This window comes from Uloborus diversus, chromosome 5, assembly GCF_026930045.1.
Source record: "Uloborus diversus isolate 005 chromosome 5, Udiv.v.3.1, whole genome shotgun sequence".
In the NCBI taxonomy this organism is placed as follows: domain Eukaryota; kingdom Metazoa; phylum Arthropoda; class Arachnida; order Araneae; family Uloboridae; genus Uloborus; species Uloborus diversus.
The window spans coordinates 81,282,731-81,306,017 of NC_072735.1; the positions used below are offsets into that span (position 1 = coordinate 81,282,731).

Below are 23,287 nucleotides of genomic sequence, written 5' to 3' on the forward strand. Positions count from 1 at the left end.
TTAAATTAATGTAAAATATGAAGTGAGCATGTTTTTATATGCTTAACATGTGCAGATTGTAGCAACAAAGAAAAAAATCTTTCCCTGAAAAATGTATTCATTAATGGCAAATTCTTCACCTCCGTGAATCTCACCTCCATGACAGACCTTATCAATGCCATTATTTCTGAGGTGAAAATAAATGATGGAGGATGGATACATGAATTTTAGGCATTCTACCAAAATTATAAATTGCTAGTATACTCTCAAATTTACTAAATACTATTTTTCAACGCATATTTGAACTGAAAAGATAACTACTAATTAAGTCGTACCTTAGTTAAGAGAGCTTAATATTAGATTCTCACTTATCATTAAAATAGCTCATTGTTTGCACTGTTAACAAAATTACTACTTTGATATTAAATTGACCTCGGTTTTTAAACATTAAAAGTTTTTTTTTTTTTTGTTTTTTTTTTTTACTTCTGTGAACAAGGCTTTTTTTAATTTCTTTCATTTATGAGTAAAATAATTGGTACGTAGCTGGGCCATTGTTTATGGTTACTTCCAGTAACCATATGGAAGTATATGGTTACTTCCACTTACATGTAAGAATGAAAAAAGAAAAAAGAAAACAAAGGATTTTGAAATTGAAAAATATTTGCTTTTAAAAGTTACATTTTCTGGAGAATGACCCATAAATGGGCCATTCCAGTGTTAGGTGTGTGACTTTTTGACACCATTTCTTTGCAAAAAACAATTAAAACCAATATGATATTTTTTAAATATATCTTAATAATTTCTATTGGAGTTAGAGAACATATGTAAGAGTTTTTAGGTGACAGTGTTTTTTTTTCTAGGATAAATCTGAAATTTTTATAGAATTTTAAATGCAGCGTTATATGTGTGACTCAGAAAATCTGAAAATAAGCTGTGCCTCATATTATTTCGTAATTTTTTTTGAAGTTTTGAAAGGTAAATGAACAGTATTTTTTGTGCATGTGTCTAAGTATACCAAGTAAGTATTCCATAAATATTTTTTTTCTATAGCTTGTGCAATAGCAATAAAAAATATTTTATTAGCGTTACGTGTGTGACATCGGAGGGTTACATGGTTGACCACATGCAGCAGTTGAGGGTATTTCCTAGTAAAAATCCACAGTTCTGCATCAGATCTTTTCCAAATTGCGGACAGAGGTTCTTTGGTGCTCAGGAAATGACATGGAGATTTTTTTACCCCTGGGGGGAGGCTGTGACTCCCCCCCTCCCACGGGGATTTTCCTAACTCAAATTTAGTCATCGGATCTTTGCCAAATTTGGCACAGACGTCCTTTGATGCTCAAGAATTCACATGGGGGTATTTTTGCACCCTCAACCCCTATGGGTGTTGACTCCCCTTAGGGTTTTTGCCTGAAAATCTTTGAAACGGGATGGTTAGGCCTATTATAAACAATGATAAAATTTTTTGAATTGAAAAAAATCCTAATCCTTTCTTTTATTTAAGCCTGATTGTTAAAAATGCGTCGCTTGACAAAACTCTTATATTCGAGGTATGCCGGGCAACGCAGTCAGTAAATACCTTAACTGAAAGGATATATTCACAAAGCAAAGAATGAAGTGATATTAATTTTTATTTGTAGACGAAGAAAAAAAATGCCAAGCTAATAAACTCTCACAAACTTCTAACAGTTATTTATGTGGTTTAAAACTTTTTGGAATGTTTTAAACCATCTGCGGAATTTATTCACTACTCTTCTCAAAAACCAAAAATTATCAAAAAATATTAACTTAGTTTAAGATAAATAGAACATTGTACTTTTTATCTTAAAATATGTAGATTGCGAATACTTAGTTTAAATTACTCTTTGGGTATGAAATAAATAAGTCTTACTTATTTATTTATTATTTTTTAACTCTCATTGAGTCTTGGTTTCAGTGCCGGCACACAATATTTTTAGTTGAATTATGTAAAGTACTTTTTTCCGTAAAAATGGTACGTAAAAATGGTTTTATAATAAAAACTATTCAAGAGTGTTACATTGTGTGACATCTTTCAAAAAGCCTCGTTAAAAATGTTCAGCCGAATGTATGAAGATGAAAGTCTGGTTACAGGTATTATGCATCAAGGTGATTTATGATACAAGATATTTTTCTTCTAGTCCTCGAATTTAAAATTGGGGTAAAACTTTTGTTCCTTTTGCGTTACGTGTGTGACCAATAGAAAGTGACCTGCATATTTTGGGGGGTTAAAAACTTATCAAAAGTCTTTATTAAAAAAAATTCAGACATAATTATAGTGAAGCATCTGTGCTCATGATATTTGATAGTTTCCCCCAAAAAAATGAATGATTAAGTATAAAAAATGGCTCTTACATTTATTTCACTAACAATGTGTTTTTTTTTACTTCGTATAAATGTTATGAAATAAGGCAAAAATCTGATATAAAAATATTTTAAACTCAAAATTGATGCTAGAATTGAAAAGTACAGATATTTTTTTGTCAAAAAATAAGGTTTGTTTCTGTTTTTTTTTTGGAAAAAATTTTTTTTGGTGGGTCAGGACCACTTTTCGTGGAATTGCCCAAATGTTCCTTTTTGATCTTTTGATTGAAGAAAATCTGTTACCTTGTATAAACGTTGCAATTGTATTTAAATAACAGGATTTCTATCCCTTCCAAACTCATACTCAAACTGTAGCAGTGAAGATTACTGATGATGCCGTCTCTTGATGACTAAGCCAGTTATCGTTGATGTGTGATGTGATAATTATGTCCTTATTATTGCTTTTCAAATTATTATCAATTTCATGGCATTGAAAGAACTAATTTCGAATGGCAACCATGTCAGCAATAAAATTTCTACTATTCAAACAAGGTATTTTTCTTTCATTTTAAAGTTTTGCCATTTCCAAATAAAAATTCTAGTTTCAAAATAAGAGCAACCATAATTCACACTTATGAAGTATGAGGCAAAATGTTGGGACCATTTCCGTTTGCAATCTTTCTTTATACAAACTAGTCCTCTTAGCTATCATTGCTTCTGTATTGAAAAAAAACTTAATGTTTGATAAAATAAATTGTAGGCAGAACCATTATAAAATTGACTTACCCATTCGTTGAGCCACCACTGCTGGAAGCTGATCTGCTGACATCTGTACTCCTGAAACGAAAGGACGAAGTTTTTAAGTTGTATCCATAAGTGATAATCATTTTTGGTTTTAAAATTTTGATCACTCTTTTCTCTCTTAAAAGGATACTTACATCTGTTAGTTTGACTTTACTCAAAACTTAGCACCCCAAACTGCACCCATTTATATCAACGTTCGGGGCCGTGTCTTATGAATTTCCCCATGCGTATCCAGTTGTACAAAGTAATAAAAGTATATATTTCATCGCAAGGACAAATACAAGGGGGGGGGGGGCGATCGCCCCTCCCTTGAGGAATCCTGTAAGGGCGATTTTTCCGAATCGAAGGCCTAAAAACGCAAGTGTACTCCATTTTTGCTTGCCTTAAGGAAAGGTATGGAGTTCAAATCTCCCTCCCCTGAAACTTTTCGGAATTTAAGTTTCAAAAAGGCAATTTTATACAATTTTTGTCGATGTTAGAGAAGGCGTTTATAGAGATCTTCCACTAGGAATTTAGCAAAAATTGAAGTCTTAAAGACGTGATTGTAGGCATCTCGGGTAGTGTTAGGGGAAAAACTGCGTTCAGTCTTTCCTCCGGTAATATTTCAAAACTGGAGTTTCAAAAAGCGCAATTTTAGACGACCTTCGATGATGTTAAAACGAGGAAGTTTCGAAACATTCCTCCGAAATTGTCTGAAATTGAAGCTCTAAAATGCAATTTTAGATTTCCACTTTCAAAGGAAAGGAAAATAAATAGGTTTGGGGGGGGGGGGGGGGGTTCTTGACTAAATTTCTGTGTCTTAGTTGTTTTAGATTAAAATGCAGTGGTAGTCCCGCCCCCCTCCTCTTCAAGCATGTGTAATTAGATACGTAGAAAAAATTAAGTTTAAAAAAATCAACCTCCCCCTCATTGAAACATTTGTAGATCCGCCCTTGTTTCATCGTTTTGATTGACAATACAGTGGCCGCCGCTTACATGAATCACATTTTTTCTAAACAGTTTTGATTCCATAAAGCAGCTGATTCAGTAAAGCTGGATTTTATTCTGTTTTTAACAATTTGATTCATTAAAGTGGCTGCTTCAATTAACCGGCATCCACTATATTACAGAAACTTTGTGTCATAATTGACTTTTTGACGATTCTTTATAGTCATTCAGCCTGATTCTCGTATGCCTCAGATTAACTTCAGTTTTGTTTTCGACTCGGAGTTGTGACAATTTTAGCATCTGATTGGTGAACCGGATACAATTTCGTCCATTTGACTGGTTAAAAACGAAACTGAGAACAGTTCTACCGATACGTGAATTGCGCTAAATAATTCATAGAAAAAGTTCTTGTTATCCATTCGCAACTCCAACAAACTATAGGGGACGCTGCAGCCCCTATAGTTTTTTGGAGTTTGTTGCACTGTTTAATGGCGGATGAAAAAGGTAAAATAAACGCACGCCGTAATGTATAAGGTGCTTCTAAGCTTAGTAAATGACAGACATTTTTGTTCGTATGTAAGATTTTTTTTTTTTCATTCCTTTAAAAATATTCTTCAAAGTCATTTGGTTATTCTGAATTATGTAGAAAGAGATGAGAAATCAAAAAGTATTACGAAAGTAAACAATTAAGGCAAAACACAAAGTAAGTTGTTCTGAAGCAGCCATTTTCACGATGTTGAATTCGATATTCAAATTTTTGGTTCACTTCGAACAACATTTTTATTTTGTACTGTTCCCTAGTAGCACCCGATATCTTAGCGTCATCCGTACGTCATTGCCGTATATCGTTTCATCTACCCGATATCGTATATCGTTTCTACTGTATAGCTCGTCATCGGCACGATATCACACGAAACGGCATTTTACAAAATTGCTTATAATAGTCAAATTTCAAAACTGTACAGTTATTTTATGAATAAAATGGAATAAATCAAAAATAATTCAGTTTTAATAAAAAAAATTCAAATATTTGAAATTTCACGCACTTCTCTAATCGCGACGCGATGACGCTTACGTTATCGTTACAATGACGCGTAAACGATATAGGCAGATATCGCGAACGATGACTGCACAATGACGCTTGCGTTATCGTTACAATGACGCGTGACGATTTTGTCAATGGCGCACGCTCTGTCGGATTAGACATCATTTTATATCGTGACCCGATGACGCAGCGATATAGGATTGGTTATTTTCACGATATCGTCGTACGTCATTGTAATTTCTCTTTTTTTTTTTTTTACTTGTACCCATTTATATTGGATAGTCACTCCTCTCTAAACAAGAAATTTCGAAAAATAACTTATTCTACGTTCGAAAATAGGTTTCATATTTTTTCATTTTTTTTTTAGGAATGACAACGATATTTTTCGCTTCTTCCAGAAGCCAGAGGGCGTTCGCGCTGTTTTCTAATTCAAATTTCAAGTGTAAACAAACATTTGCTTCGAGCGAACGTGGAAAATTTCATTATTAATTTTCGGGATCTACATTATGACATTTGACTGTTTTGTGTCAACAAGCTCTAAAATTCAAAGTCAAACTCTAAAATAATGAATTTGTGTTTAAAATTTAAACATTGTTTTAGCGACAGTGAGTTTGAATGCAAGGTAATGGAACTCTGTTATGGCTGAAACATGATTTTTTTGTTGCTAATTGAAACTAAATCACAAATTTAATTCCTTATGCAAAGCTGCTTCAGTAAATTTATTTCAGATGAAATTCCATTAAAACAAACACTTGCATTGTATATAACTAGGTTTAGTATTTTTTTAAACGGTACAATAAAAATGGCTGATATGCTTGCCTGCTCCTGGATTATCTATCTCATTACTAGAAATGCTGCAATTTTGAATATTCTACAGCAAGATGAATTATAGTTTGACATTTTTTCCCCAATAAATTTTGATTTTCTTATTATGTCCCCCCCCCCTTCCCCTGGCATTTTAAGAAGACCCTGTGCCCTTTTTTAGTATTTCTCAGTACACTGTCCTTGCGGGAAAAAAACACAGAAGATCTTGTTTTAAAAATAGGCCAAAAAGCACCGGTGGAATGGTTTAATTGATGGAAAAAAACTGCTTTTCTTTTCTGCTAATTTAGTAATTTAAAACAGTTTAGTTGACTGATTGCAATTTTAATTTACAGCATATTGCATGCTTAATTGAAAAAAATGTTGTTTTTTGCTGGATTCTTTTCGATTATTGTTATCAAACTATATTTGTCCCAAAGTTATTGCATTGAGCGTTACTGTACTGTTTTTTCCTAACATTTGCAATGTGTATATGTCCATTGCCTCGCTCCCCGTGAAAAAATTTTAAATGATGGGCTTAGTGTGCACTAGAACTGCCTGAAATTCTACATGATGGTTGCAACAACAGACAAGAAAGCTAGTGAAATAGAATTCCAATATATACAGTGAACTCTCGGTAACTCAAAGTCCCAAGAACGTGGTTAAAACCTTCCAATAATCAGCAGTTCAAGTTACCGTAATTTCCTTTCCTATCATTCTCAAGTATAATTTTTATTTTGTTTCTCAAGAATAGTGCCCGATACATAAACTATTATAACATGCATAGTTTGGATAAATTAAATATTAATATGTATTAAATAAAAATAACTTTACAGCAGGGTTGGCAAGGTTTTGGACACTACGGTAAAAACCATGGTAAAAACCCTGGTTTTTACCGTCCGGTCCAAAACCCTTGTGTCCGAAAGTGTCCAAAACTATATTTTTTGAAAAATTGTATTTTTGAGGAAACATCAAAAAGAGAATTAAAATGTATCAAAGTAATGTTTTATACTGAACATTTTTTCAATGAGAACATTCAACTTATTTATGCAGCTGATTTTCATCTAGTTACATAGAAGTTGAATTATTGATTAAAGTTTCAATTTGTATGCATGAGTATATTTGGTTCTTTTCTTTTGAGTTCTTTTTTTTTCTATTAGTAACCAAATTTCCCTATGTTTATGCATGTGTGCAAATGAAAAGCAGAGTTGACAAAGTTTTTACCATCTTATTCAACACCCTAGTGTTCAAAAGTGTCCAAAACTACTTTTTGTGAAACTATATTTTGTGAGAAAATATCAAAAACAGAACAAAGTGTGACAAAATTTTTTTTTGACTATTTAATATATTTATTCAATGTGAACATTCAAGGATAATTATATATGTAACTTATTTATACAGCTGATTTTAATCTAGTTACATAGAAATTAAATTTTTCACTAAAAATTTCAATTTGTATGCAGGAGATATTTTTTTTCCATAAACAAAATTTTTCGACATTAATGCATGTGTGCAAAAGAAAATGTTTAAAACATAGTGCAATAATTGACATAAATACAATAAATTACAATTTTTTATGCTTACAAAAAGTATTATATTAAAAATATGAACTAAATAAAGAAAAGCACAAGTTTTATAACATAAGTGTTTAATAATCAATTTCTTGTTCTTTAATCTATGATTTAAAAAATAATTTTTGTTAAAACATCGTATAAAACTTATTTGCAAAAACCATTAAAAAAATTAAGCTTTTTTTTTTTTTTTGCACCTAAATATGGCACATTTTATAACATTTCTTTGAGTTATAAATGGAACTGAAATTAGTTGTCTTGGTAGTGTTGTGAATTTCCTTTCATAACTCCACCAACTGTTACATGAGGAAGTTTTTAAGTAAATATTTTTTAAATGAACATTTTGGAGAAAAATATCATCAAATACTTATAATATCATCAAATACTTATACTTATTAAACCTCATTAATATTTATGCCCTACGAATATATCAGTAAATATGAATTGATTATATTACACCGCTTTAGCTTTAGCAGAGTTTTAGACAGTTTCAGACACTTTTGGACAGTTTTAGACAGTTTTGGACGGTAAAAACCACCTGTCCTGTCCTAAACCAGTTTTGGACAGTCCAAAACCCAACCCTGCTTTACAGAGAACAGAATAAATTTTTTAAGATACTGTCACTTAATGGGGTAACAGATAAATGACTACACCGATTGTATGAATAAAACCTCCTGAAACCAAAATTTTCTCCATAGATGCAGTTTTAAAGACAGAGCTGGATTAAGTTCCATATACACCCTAGGCCAAACTTTGAAATGACGCCCCACCTCACATCCAAACTATATCGAAATCAGCCCCCACCCCAATGGGGTTAGGCTCAGAAAAGGCCTCCTTCCTCGTATTTTGCTTTGTCCGTAATATATACAGTTGGCTCTCTGTTTAACGACGGCTTTTCACGGTCCCAGATAGTCCACTATAATGTTAAAAGCATTCTATTTAAGGACGCTTTCTACTTAAGGATGATTTTTTGTGGTCCCTTGAAAGTCGTTAAACAGAGAGCCTACTGTATTTTTTATTTTTAAAAATATTTTGTAAAGCATCCTGCCATACATTTTCTTTTCCAAAAATATTTAACTTTTAGTTTTCCCATAAAGGAATTTTCAAATTTCAATCTCAAATTTTTGTTCCCCCTGAAAAAGGAAATATTGATACTTTGGGCTGAGGTGGGTATCTTATGTATTTTTTTTTTTTATTTATTTACTTAAATTTAAATATGTCTCTTGAATTTCCTGATACACTTTTGTTCACCATTCATTTTTTACCTTAGGACCATTTATAACTGCTAGTATCTCTTCCTTACCATATTCTAAATTACTTTCTTCATTTTATTTATTTATTTTTTTTTTTTTTTTTCTATTTAAAACATATTTTGGGGCATCCCATGTATTTTTATCCACTTTGTTGGGGTCTTCGTGATGAAATTTTGAATAAAAATGCTCCAAAAAATAATATGTTGGCAGCAAACTCCGATAACCGATATAATTATGAACAAAATATATAAAACTGTGTATATAATTTGCTATCAATTTGAAACTTTCACGCAATTGATGTGTGTGTAGAGAATTTAAGCAGTCTATGGCAAATATTTTGTGCAAAATAGGTGATATGTCTTGAAGAGGCGCCCCAATGGAGGTGTCATGGGACATCCCCAAACTTTTTCTCACTTGAACCTGTGCAACATTTTTTTTTCTTTTTCTTTGTGCCTTTGAATCTGTGAGCTCTTCGAGAGGACCCAGTCTAACCCTGAGCAAAGCTATACTTTGAAGAAATTATTGTTCAAATCAAAGATATTGAAAATTATCTGCTTTTACTGGAAAAGGACCTCGACTCAAGCATACACCCCCTCAGCTCTCCTCAAATAGCTTTTTTTCTGTCTAAAGATCTGGTTGCATATCTATAAAGTTGAATTTTGCTTCTTCATAATAGCATGCCAGTTTTTTTTTTTCCAACAAGCTATTAATTTTTTTTCCCGTGATGTGTGCCCTTTTCGGCTTGCACTTTTAGCCCAGGGCTTAGGGTGGCCTATTGTGTAATCCGGCCTGATTAAAGACTCCAGCTTAATCGAATAATTTTCCTGGGTAATTGAATAATAGTGATCAGCTTTCAAATATTTTTGTTGAGAAATTTTTTAAATAAATTTGAAATTAGTAAGAACAATTATTGGCGTAAAAATGTAAAACAATATTTTCCGCCCTCAACGGGCGAGAAAAAACTTGAATTTTCCATCAAAACATTTCGTCTATTCTTATTGTTTTTTCTTGCTGCCATTACAAGAAAAGACTATAGTGCAGTCGTAGGGGTACATTTGAGACATAGAAACAACTTGGTATTAAGAAAAACTTAATTATTTTGGAACCAAATGGAAACTTCGAAATGAACGAATGTTTAAGTTATAAGCCTTCGAGTTATAGAGAGTCGACTGTAGTATAGTATTCTGATTTTTTTGCTCTTGAAATAGAGGAAGGCTATCATATTTCAATTTTTTGGCTCTTGGTTAAATTTTGCCGTAAACTAAAATTAGGGTTAAAACAGATTTAACTTTAGTTAAATAGGGATGACCACCTGAGGGGGGGGGGGGATCATGGTGCCGACTGCGTCCAAAAAGTTTTTAGGGGGTATTTTTTACCTTTTTAGGGAGGTTCTTGGTTTTTGGGGGGTCTTCGTGATTTTTAAGGGGCTGGGCACTCCTGAGTTAAAACTGTTTTGCGAAATTCCTTAAGTGGTCTTAATCAGGGCTACAATAACAAATATAGAGTGATTTAGCAGTAAGTTACCACTCCTAAGCTAGGGCTAAGGCAGAAATACATGAAATACAGCACGGTTATCGAGGCCTGTAACTATAAATTTTGGGCCCTCCTACAACAAAATCTGTATGCCCGCCCCTCAAAGGCCAACAGTGTAAATTTGCAACGTTAATAAGTTGTAGTGCTCATGTTTTTTTTTAAAACCTCTTAAAGACGTGCCCCCTCCCCCCCCCCCCACTAAAGGGGTATGCAGATTGGAGCCTGCAGTTATCACATCCAGGGACTGCAGTTCCGCTCTTATTAGAACTCATCAGTCTAAAATAGTGAATAACCAAGCTGGAGGCAGATGTAATGGCATTGAAGCTGAGAATGCCAACTAACGAAAGGTAAAGTAAATTTATCTCACCATTGAGTGTATGAAGCATTGTTCAGTTTGACTCATGATTAAATTCACGAATTGGGAGAAAACCTATAAAGCGGGCAAAAATGTAAGCCTAACTTGAAAGATTTATAGAATGAAAGCCCTACCATGTACTACGTTAAGCTGATTCCGTGTAATGTAAAAATTCTTTCAAAACCGAAACAGTTTTGAGGTTCTTAAACTTGGATTGAAATTAAAAGATTGGTTAAATCTCGGAGAGCTGTAAAATTATGGGAAACTTGTTTCTTTGCTGACATAACTTATGAACAAAATGAGTTTAACAAAATCAACATTAAAAAACCCACATAACTACCTCGATACGCTTAAACAGGTAAGTTAAAAATCAATAAACTATAATATAAGAATAAAATGAAATAAAAACACTTGAACAAATAAATCCAAAATTTGAGAAGAAATATTGAAACAGGTAGAAACAAGCAACTATCACCTGGTTAAAAATTCATCGTTTGGGGGGCGGGGGGGGCAATCTAGTGAGCCGCTTGGACACTGCAAAATTTTTGAAGAGGGCCGCTTACAATTTACAGATCCGTGCCGGCAGGATGGCCATGGTTTCAATTCCTGTCGGTGTAAGTTTATCCATGTTTGCTAATGGTGACTGGTGTATGATTAATCTGTAGAAATCTCAGTCTTTCAAATTATCCTGTTTGCATTTTTGAAATTTACCAACCATAAATGAGTTATGTTAGCTGTAAAATTTGTGGAAAAAAAATCGAAAGGCATTGGTTGAAATGACAATTGCATGCGATTGTGGATGTTTAGTTGGGTAGTGACTCCATGATCCTCTCCTTGTATCCGTCCCTTAATACTCAGCTCTTGGCCAAAGTTTGACTATGTAGGGGGATATGATGCATGTAGTTGTTTGAATGCAATAACATGCATTTTGAGCAAGTCAAATATTTTTAAAATGAAAAAAGTATGTTTTCAGTAGTTTTTAAAATTAATTTCAACACTAGCTGGGTGATTTTGATAGGCAAAATTTTATTTTGTCATTTTAATGACCTTGCTGGTTGCTATTGAATAACCCCAAAGAATAGCTATTGCTGTTGACTAGTGCATCAGGTAAAGTAAAGAAATTTTGTGAAGTAAGTGTTCATTTTACTATGCAGATCAGCAATTCTCAACCAATGGTCCCAAGGACCAAAAACTGGTTCACAGAAAAATTTGACTGGTCCTCAGAGGTTTTTGTTAGTTCATGTTAAAAAAGTTACCTTATTTTTTTTAGAAAAAAAGGAAAGAAAAAAAAAAGATTTAATGTTTAGCTCACAACATTTAGAGTACAATCCCTGGCACACATGTGAGTTTCGGCATCTTGAATTCAAATTATGTTTTTCGCAGCCACAAGTTATGATAGGATCATACTCTTTGGGATTCTTGTTTTTACAAATGCCTCCTATTGTAATTATAATTTAATAAGAACTTAATTTGGATTCAAGATGTCAAAATTCAAATTAATGCAGGGAACTGGATGCCAGATGCTGTGCGCAGGGTTCCGGATGTCTACAAAGGATTGTATAAAGTCAAGTGGGTCCGGCATAAATGAAATCTATTCCAGGTCAGGTGACATGGATGCCACAGCCCAGGAAGAGCACCAGTCTGTGGATTCTGGGGGGGGGGGTGTTCAAACAGGAAAGAATGTCTTTCAACGTTCAAGTAAAACCACAAACAATTGACTTCTCAATAAAAAATATTGCATTATCTAACATATTTGAAATCTTTTACGTTAATTTGTTATTAATATTCGTATTTTTCTACTTTGTTTAACATTGCAGACTTTATTACGCATGTATAATTATATCAGAATAATTTCTAATCTTATAATTAACGTTTAAATATTTTTTAAAAATAGTTCTTTAAAACCAGAGCTGCGAAGTGGGAGGAAAAATGACCAACTCTCTGATTACTCTACTTTAAAATCAGACTGATTCAAACTCTGACTCCGCAAGCACAGGCAGCATTACAAACTTTGGGAGAAAATGACTCATTCCAACTCTTGAAATTTCAAACGTTCGATTCCTTCTCCTTCACCCCAAAATCAATACGGCTCCGACTCCACAAACCTATTTAAAACTAAACAAAGCTTGATTAAACTATTTATCAATTAATTTTTATCAAAGGTACCCACAGGGGAAGATTATGGCGCAAGTTGCGGCATCAAAAAACAAAACAAAAAAATAAAGCAAGGGGGGGGGAGGAAGCATTCATTTTTTAAAATTTATTGATTTATTTTTAATTTCAATTATTAATTTACTTCCATTTATTTATTTATTTAGCTTGTGTGTGTGTCATTGGCATAGCACAGATCTTTTCTATCAAAATAATAATAGCAACAATAATTAAAATAAATAAATTATCAAATAAATAATTTAAAAAAATCAATGAAATTACCAAAAAGTGAAAAAAATAAAAAAAAAAAGGAAAGAGAGTTGAGATGAGGGGTGGGGGGGAGCAAACCTGATTTTTATTATTTCTTTGTAAAAAAAGATGATCTTAATTACAGCTAGCGATGTCGACATATAAAGCGAAATAGGGTTGATATCAGAATAGTCAACCAAATGATGACAGCACGATGTCACTTACGATATCGTCACAATGACGCTTACGTTATCGTTACAATGACGCATAAACGATATAGGGAGATATCGGAACTATGGGCAAAACGACGACGACACAATGACGCATAAACGATATAGGGAGATATCGGAACTATGGGCAAAACGATGACGACACAATGACGCTTCCGTTATCGTTGTAATATCGAATACGATATTGTTACGATAGCGCACGCTCTGTCGGATTAGACATCGTTTTATATCGTGACCCGATGACGCAGCGATATAGTATTGGTAAATTTTACGATATCGTCGTACGTTATGTGCTACTAGGGTTTTGTTTTCTGTACATTAGCACTTATTATGTCCAGTTTCGTGACATTTCCGGCATTTGTTGACATTTTTGTCACATAGTGCAGAGTGCACATACATGACCGTAGGAATGTCAAAAGTAACATTCAATACTAGATAATTTATTTCGATGACTATGTATGATTCAATATTAAGAGAGGAAGATGATATTTCATTCTTTTATTTAGCTGGCGCAAATTGTTTTATTTATGTAATTGAGTTATTTCTTCGAATCGGTTTATTTTAATTCTCGCTGTTTCATATGTTTATATTTCTCAACTAAATGATAAAATTCTGTCATGCTATGCTGTGTGAATCATCTACAAAATGCGCACGGATATGTAGTGGCATTTCTGTCTTAAATCATCATGTATTCAATTCTTTTCGTCATGGAAATGATTTAACTGATAAGCGAAATTTTGTTAAGATACATTATTATTTCACACAATACTAAAGCCATAACCTTAAACAGATTTTTTGGCGAAACTCTTCCACCGATAAAGACTCCTTTTGCAGAGCAATAAAGTAAAGTTGCCCTCTTTTTTAGCGATAAAAATTCCAAGCTTTTATTTTTTATTGTTCAAATTCTTGACGCTCTTTCTGGATTTTTCAATCCGTTCTTCGATTAATATTTTCAAGAATATTTATTTGCATACTGGCTATTTCAGTTAAATGCTGGTTATTTAAATCATTTATGTGAAATTAGGTTAACGAAAAGCAGTAATGTTTTAGCATGGCACTAGTGTTCAGCTAAAGTTATCAAGTCCGCTTTTTTTTCATTTAAATGAAAAACTAGGGTCTGGTGGGGGAAAGTGGTCAATGGGGTAAAGTGGTCATACGTCAAATAAATGGCTATAGTTTAGAAATAAATGTTCGAATGAATGTGAAAGTTTTATTTTAGAGTAAGCCGGTTAGAAACTCTACATTTTGAATTCAAAATTTTACAACTGGCAAAATTTTATTTTGTAAAAAAAAAATATTTTGTGTGAATATGAAAAATTTAAAAATCCAAACACTTCTTTTAACTTCCTTGGGAAATTTTGTTTGTTAAAATTATGAACAGATTGACTACACAGGAAGCTTCCTACATGTCTCAAGAACTCTTATTCATTAGCAGTTAGCTAAATCTATTTTAGATAATTTTTTAGAACAATTTAAGTAAGATGGGGTAAAGTGATCATAATATTAGACTTAACGAATATTGTTCTTCTAATGACACTTAATCTTTAAATATGAGGCAGATATAAATTAAATATTAATATCACTTAATAAGCATTGTTTTAACAGTAAACGCGGTTAAATATACGAGTATGCATACGCATACCTACTCGTGTAGGCAAGTATATAGTCGTATTCATATAAATGCACTAATAAATACGTATGTGGGCATCTGAAAATATTTTTTATCTATACAGATATACATCCAACTATACACATTTATGCTCGTTTATACTCGTATATATACGAACACCTATATACTCAGGTAGACACGTATATACGCGTACGTACTTGAATAGACACTTACATACAAGTATATAATATACAAGTATACAGGGTAGTTTAAACTCTAAGGCAAATCATTAAAAAGTGTTACAGGGGAAAATAAGAAGCAAAAAATGTATAGAACATGAGGTTATAAACACAATGCTGACGCGCTACATGCACGCAAAGCCAGAAACTGATGGATGCAAGACAGGTCACAAATTTACTACACAAAGACAATTTTACACAACATTTTAGGTCTTAAAGTTTTAAAGCGATTGATGAAACGCCTGCAGCTGTAATACATGCGTCGCAATCACAAAGCACTCTCTGTCGCAATAACGAGACTTTTAAAAAACTTTCATCAATCGCTGCGCCTTTGTTGCGATGCGTGTATTAGAGCTCCTACAGTCCGTAACTTTTAACAACTGCTCTAAATATTTCTTAAAAACTGAAATGTTGGGTAAAATCATCTTTGTGCAACGAATTTGTGACCTGTTTTGCATCCATCAGTTTCTGGCTTTGTGTGCATGTAGCGCGTCAGCTACCATAAGTTCCCTATGATTCTTTGCATCTTATCCTTCCTCTCAAATCTCTTAGATTTTTGCTTAGCTTGGATTCACCCTGTATGCGTACATGTGTACAAGCGTATATACTCGTGTATACAAACAAGTACTGGTGTATACACGTAAATGTACGTATATGCGTCTATACAGGTATATAATCGTGTTTACACTTATACACCTGTACATACCTGTATATACGTATATACTCGTGCTTCCATATATATATATATATATATATATATATATATATATATATATATATATATATATATATATATATATATGCAAGTAGACACGTACAAACATGCACTGGATGTATCAACGAATTAACTCATGGATATATGTATGTACACTCACATATGCGTATATTCGTCTGCTATACACGTATGTACTCTGGTATGCACGTACTCGAGATACAAGTGCATATACGCTTATCATACTCGTTTATACGCGGATATGCACGTATATACACGTGACACATATATACTCGTGTAGTCACGTACACACTCCTATAGGTAATCACGTATACATGCTTATATACTCGTGTATACACGTATATACTTGAGTAGGCACGTGCGTGCATGTATCTGATTTATACATCTATCTACTCATACATGAACGTGTTAACTCATGTTTACACGACTCGTGTATACACACATATACTTGTGCATATACTTGTAACAAAAAAATAACCAAAATAAACAAATCATGGTGTTATTTATAATGCTTTTGCATCTATTTTCAACTATGACCACTTTACCCCATGCTGTGACCACTTTCCCCCACCCCATGGGGTAAAGTGGTCATAAATACATAAGGAAAAGAAAGTGTTATAAAACTTCTTAAATCAATATTTTTTTTCCTTAAAATTCAATGTACTGTTTTCTTCAATAATGCAATGTAAAATAGCAACAGAAAAAGTTGAAGTGTTTAAAGAATTTATTGCATTTATTAGTTAGACATTAAGTTAAAAACCTACGATTTTATGACCACTTTACCCCACCAAACCCTAATCTTTATCCAAATTCCCTCAGAACAAGCTAAATAAAATGTGCACTCACAGTTTTTAAGCAGATATTTTTGATGTTACGCTGTTGCGGATGACTATTCCAAATGATGAATTGCGCAAATATAACAATACACATAACAAACTGCTTGTTTTGGCCAAAATCGAACACTTGGATCGCAATGTTTTACCTTTTTCGGCAATTTATAAATCATTGCAAGGTAGCGTATTCAGCTCTGGAGTTGGGAATAGCTTTTATTTCTTTGCGTCGCTTATCAAGTGGTTTGATACAAATTCTTTTCAAACTTTTTGGTTAATTGAATTTTTCTACCTATGTGAGTCTCTTCACAACTCCAATGCACTAGGGGACGCTGCAGCCACTGTTTAATGGCGGATGAAAAAGGTAAAACTAACAAATGCCGTAACTTATAACTTGCTTTGACGCTTAGTGAATGGCAGTAATTTTTCATTGTATTTGTGGGAAGCTTTCTTTTCTATTCTTCTGAAATTACATTACAACATAATCTATCTGAAGACTGTAATTTACCCAAAAGAAAACACGTGGAATGGAATGTTTTACCTTTTTCTTTAGTACTGTTTATCACCGCAAGGTAACGTATTCGAGCTCTGGAGTTACGAATTTAATGTACACTATTTTAATATTATTTTTACGAATTTTGAAATGTTTTGTTCCACTAGTAATTTAAGCTCTGCTTAATTTTGAAAATTTGTTTAAACAATTTTTGGAAACTTATAGCTGTAATAGAGGAAAGTTAGTTTAAATCCATGGTGTTTAAACTTCTAAATGTTCTCATTTTTTGCGGAGATATCTGCATAAGTTTTAACTTATGTATACGCAACTCCAATAAACTATAGGGGGCGCTGCAGCCACTGCCTGCAGATGAAAAAGGTAAAACATACAAATGCCGTAACTTATAACTTGCTTTGAAACTTAGTGAATAACAGTAATTTTTTATCGTGTTTGTAGGAAGTTTTCTTTTCTATTCCTTTGAAATTATATTAGACCATAAACTGTCTGAAGCCTGTAATTTACTCCAAAGAAAACACGTGAAACGGAATGTTTTACCTTTTTCGGTAGTATTGTTAATCACCGCAAGGTAGCGTATTAAAGTTCTGGAGTTGCGAATATCTTCCGTAACCTATTCATATTTTCTCAGTTTAGTATTTAACATATAGTAACAAAATCGAAAATTTAATTTTACAAAAAAGCATTTGATAATATTTTTTCAGTTAATTATTTATGGTAATTTGGTTTTCACACAAGCTACACGAAGAAATTTTGTGTGTATAATTAAATATTTTGAATGCATACAAATAATTCTACTTCTGTACTCCATGTAAAACAGGCAGCTTGTAGAATTTTTCCAAAAGTTTTCTTTCATGAATACATTTGTGTGAGTTTTTATTGGATGAAGTTTTCGACCTTAAAAAGGTTTTTCTTTCATTCACTAAGTTATACAAAAAGAAAAAGAAAAAGGAAAAAATCTGCGCAGTATGAGTTCTTGTCTGTACCTGTAATTCCAGTTGTCATTTCTGCTTCTCTCGCTGTGTCCCCCAGATAATCGAACTCCAGGAACTGTCTTCGGACACCTGTCTGTGATCCGGCTGCAGCTCAAAAGCTCCCGTAATTGCTCAGACGTCAATGAGTCTTCTAAGTCGACATTCCTGAAAGCAATTATTCTCCGAATATTAGTCGCTGGAAACGATGTTTTCAGATAAAACACTGAGAATGTGTATATTTTGGAAAAAAAAAAAAAAAAAAAAAGCGTAGTGTATGTGTTATTATTATTTACTAGAACAGCGTTTCCCAAAGCGTGTTCCGCGGAACCCTTGGGCTCCACCGAAGTATAAAAAGGGTTCCGCCGCTAGTTAGCCGTTGCATATTTTTTTTCCCAATTGTTTCAAAAAAAATTTAAAAAAATGAAATAATCAATATCAAAGATCTAAAATGCCGTTCCAGATTAAATTACCAGTCGTCACAGGGTTTTGCATCGCCATACCAGCATAATTAAGGTTACTACCATCTGACTCAAAGAAGTTCTTGATGAAGCTTCAAAATTAGTTTATTTTGTAAAATCTCGTTTCCCCAGTCAAGACTATTTAGAAAGATTTTTGAAGACATGGGTAGGCAGCACAAATCACTACTTTTCCATATGAAACGTGCTGGCTATCCAAAACAAAAGTTTTTTAAAGGTTGTATGAACTTCCAGATGAAATGAGAGTTTTTCAGGAGGAGCGAAATGCATCAGTATTTTCAGCTGTTTTGCGTGAGGAACGACGGCTGATAAATATTTTGTCGACATTTTTGGTGAACTGAACGAAGAGGCTAGTTTTCACTCAAGGGGGGAGGGGGACATTAACCACGTTTGTTGCGATAGACAAAATAATAGCGTTAAAAAAAACTGAATTTTTGTGTTCCCTTCCTGAAAAGAACAGTTTTGAACAGAGGAGAATGCTTTGGTTTCCTAAAGGGAATTTCTGCCAGAAACAATCTCTATGAAGAAAACGCAGTGCAACTATTTCATAATATTAAAACTGCATTACTGTTCGTTTGAGAAACCTATGCCACTGTCCGTGCCCGAAAATGAATCATGATTGCCCTTCAGATTTCATCTGCTTGAAACTAATTTTCAGATTCAGTTTCACTAAATAAATTTTGATTTGGTGTTGAGAAGGAATACCCGTTATTGGGTAACAAAGCTGTATCTCAAAATATAAGTGCAAAATTAGGTATTTAAATGAACGTGCCACCTTTCTTAGAACTTAAAGTGTGCCTTTCATTTAAAATATACTCAATTAAAAATAACTTTAGACAGAGTAATCCAAAAGTTTATAGTGATAAAGGTTTACATTGAGTCAAAAAATTAGAAAATTCAAATTAAAGGGGCAAAAACACTTTCAAAAAAAAATATATCAATACTAGAATGCGGCATTTTTTGCTGAATTCAGTGCTTTAATCTTTTGACACACGGATTCTACCACCTGTTTATCATTAATCGTTTTTGGCACTGTTTCCATACCCTCTTCAATGCGGCAACGAGCTCAATTTTGTTGCGGGCACCTGGTCTTAAACAGCTTTCTTTAGATTTGACGATACCACAAATTCTTGATCGTATTGAGATGGGTAGAATTGCTTGACCAGTTTAATACCGAAATTCCTCTTTCTGTTTAAAATCTATGAGTCGATTTAGAGACATTACACGGAGTAGAATCTTGCTGAAAGATAAAATGTGTCACTAAATGTATAACTGCTGTGCCTCAGTTGAAGTATCATGCAGTATTATTGATAAACAGTGGAAGTCACGCATTGTTTTATTTTAGGATATACAGTGGCTCCCAAAAGTGTTCGTACACCTTGAAATTTTGTAGTAAAACCAAAATAACGCAAAACTGAATTCGAATATAAAATCCAATTTTTTTTCACACCAATCCTATATCATTCTGAATAAAACCCAGTAGTTTTTTTTTTTTTTTTTTTTTCAAAATATTGCCATATTTTATTTTTGAAATTTGTCAAAAAACGATGAGACAGAGAAAAAATACGCCACAAAAGTCATCGTACACTGAAATACTTTCGAATTAATTCATGATTTAAATTATCATATGTGGTTTTTTTATTATTTTTGCATTGTAATGACACTGTAAAACCATTTCCCTTTAATTTTTTGTTTATTTATTCCCTAATATTCTGCTTATTATTTTAAAATGGCAGGTATGCGTAGAAAACAACAAACACGATTCGAAATTTGAATTTTTCAACTCACTGTAGCCATAAATTTGTTTGAAATGTATCTAAATTAGTTAATTTATACCATTCTATAGTGAAGTGCTTGATAAAATGCTTTTAAGACAAGAATCGGATCGAAAAAAGGTAAGGAAAGGCTAACTGGCAAAGTTAACAAAGCGTGTGATCGGAGGTTTACAGTTAAAAAAATTATGAAAAATACACATTTGAGCGCTGAGAAAGCTTCTGCAGAATTGAATGAAACATTTTACGTTTAATTTTTATCTAAAATTGTTCGCCAAGTTCTCTGATTAGCTGGATTAAAGGGGACCTCTTCCCGCAGAAATTTTCTTGTTCGTGCGAAAAATAGTAAGCTTACGCTTTCCGTCGTAAAATTAATGATAAATAAGCTCAAAACGTTTTGGAACATCGTCTTATTTATAAATGAAAATCTATATATATAAAAATGGACTTTGGTAAATTTGTTCCCTAAGATCTCAGAAACTACCCGGCAGATTTGGCTGAAACTTTCACCGTTTGTTTTTTTTTTTTGGTACTGGGGAGGTTTGTAGATCAGTTCGAAAAAAATCCGATTGATAGTTCCTTTTTTATTCTAATTTGTCCAAATTTTCGCATTAATGCCCCAATATGACGGTAAAAAAATACGTGAACATATTAAAATTATGTGTCCATCGAAAGCGCTTATTTTTCTGCTGAAGACGGCATCTGTTAGAAAGTTCTAAGTTGTATGAAAAACGAGTTATGAGCTTTTTTTGTTCCATGTTCGAAGGCTTTCCTCAACCCAATTCATTATTAAGTGTATTATCTCAACTCCCAGTTCATAGTTAGTATTGTTGAATGTTTTGGTGTTTCGTCTGACTGTTTGAGGCTTTTCTCAAGTCAAATCTTAAATAACGTTTTTCCACAAGATTGGCTAAAAATAAATGGATTTGGTTGATCATTTTCCATTTAAACGGAACTTAAATGTAATTAACGGTTTTTTCATTATTATTTATGTGGATTGGACACTTACTCACTATCTAATCAATCAGCAGAAATATCGCCAAAATTTTTGCAGAAAGATTCAGTAACTGATGCATTTGGTAGTTTTTTCAACTGTCGCTGTTTTTGAAGCCAAAGGCTACGTAATAATGTTTCTCAGCTTACACCATGTAAACAAAATATCGTCAATCAAAAAATATTTAAAAAAAAAACTTTTTTACTGTGTAAAATGATCCAGCAACTAAATAAGGCAAATCCATAAAGAGCAAAAAACTCCCATAAATTTTTATTTTTGCACAATTTCAAACAATCGCCAAATTTTACTACTTATTTTGGAAGCATTTCGGATGAAACCGTTTAGCGCCATTTTATTTTGACCAAAAGTATCTCAACATCTGGCGACAATATTTCTGTAATAAAAATTAGTAAAGGAGGAGTATTATTGAAGTTGTCCCAAAATGATTCTCGCAAATTTGGGAACATTTTAAACCGCACTAAGTGGTCACAATAATTGAAATTTCCCAAAAAAACTAAAGTAAGTGTAAAGGGAACACGGGCGGCTACATTTTTTAAAACAGTTCGTACATCAATAGCCATACAGAGAAGGTTTTAGATGTAAAAAAAAAAATTCTAACAGATAAATCTTTTTAAACATGTAAAGTTTAATTTCATATTTCGGAAATTCTTCAAATTTGTATACGCTTAAATGTCGTGCTTTCGTTTCTAAATGAATACTAATTTGTTCTTTATACTTATTGCTATTTTAGTTTTATGAGTAAGGAAGAAGCTCGACTTTTAATCACGTCAAAAATGTTTGTTTTGAATTCTTTCGCTTAAAACAGAAAACAAGGGCAAGTAACGATTGTTTCTCATAACTATTACTGACCCGGGCAACGCCGGGTATTTTTGCTAGTAATTCAATATTTTTGGTGAAATTGTTGTATAATTGTCAACAGAAGAAAATAAAAGAGGAATTTAATCTCAAGAACTTAGCTGGATCAGTTAATCAGGACGGTGAAGGTGTTTTTGTGCGAGCGCACATACGGGTATTTGATCAATCTACGCGGCCAAAATTATTTTATGATTTATATCAACTCCAAATGAAAAAAAAAAGATGTCTCATTCATAACTATGTATTACTGTTAAAATATCCAAGTTACAATAGAAAAACACGATAAAAATAAAATTTTAAAACAATTAATATGATTATCTTTTTATAATTTTATTATTGACATAATTGTAGTGTAATTACAAAATTAATTTATGTTACATTAGTATAATTAAAAAATTAGTTAATGTTACATTAGTAAAACTATAAAATTAGATAGTTATATTTTTATCATTCCTCGGTCTCCGAGGACTCGGAATCAGTCATCGCCGCAGGCATTAGCAAAGTTAATGTTTCTGGCAAAAAACTGTTCAGTTTTCTTCTTTTTACCATTCTCATGCTGCTTAGAAGAGGGTCTGATGTAAGAAGAAGACGATTAAAAATGTCTCTATTGCATTCTTCTCCAGAAAATTTTCTTGCAAAGTCTTGCCTGTAATCCCTCAAATGTTTATTTCGGACCCCCGTGGCCTCTTCCGAAAGTTGCCCTATCGGCAACAATGCGTTTTTTATCACAACTGCCCCATAGATAAGAATTTTATGCAGCGTTGGTGTCATTGGATGCCAAGGATATAATTCTACGTATAAGCGAGCAGTTTCTAAAGCATATATGTCGTATTTTTCAGAGTCAATTAAATGCCGGCTCGAGATAGTTTCTGGTATGACCTTTAATCTGTATATTAAATCATAACTGATACCCGTAATTTCTGAAGCCAATTTAGGGTCTTCAAAGAATCTCCTGCTCGTGTTCCCGTCATTGGTATTTCCAAAATTAGCCTTTGGTACGTCCACTAACAAACCAGTTTCTTTTCGAAACGAAATCGAATTTTGACGAAGCGAAAT

General features: G+C 32.9%; 1 protein-coding gene across 1 annotated transcript in view; it reads right to left on the minus strand.

The window, feature by feature from the left end:
- Positions 1-23,287, minus strand: part of LOC129222986 (zinc finger C2HC domain-containing protein 1A-like) — a 61,585-nt gene that overhangs the window by 4,059 nt on the left and 34,239 nt on the right. The window contains exons 8-9 of the mRNA XM_054857550.1: positions 18,126-18,278; positions 3,088-3,138 (exon numbers count right to left, since the gene is read on the minus strand). Coding sequence (XP_054713525.1) covers positions 3,088-3,138; positions 18,126-18,278 — 204 coding nt within the window. The remainder of the gene's footprint in view (positions 1-3,087; positions 3,139-18,125; positions 18,279-23,287) is intronic.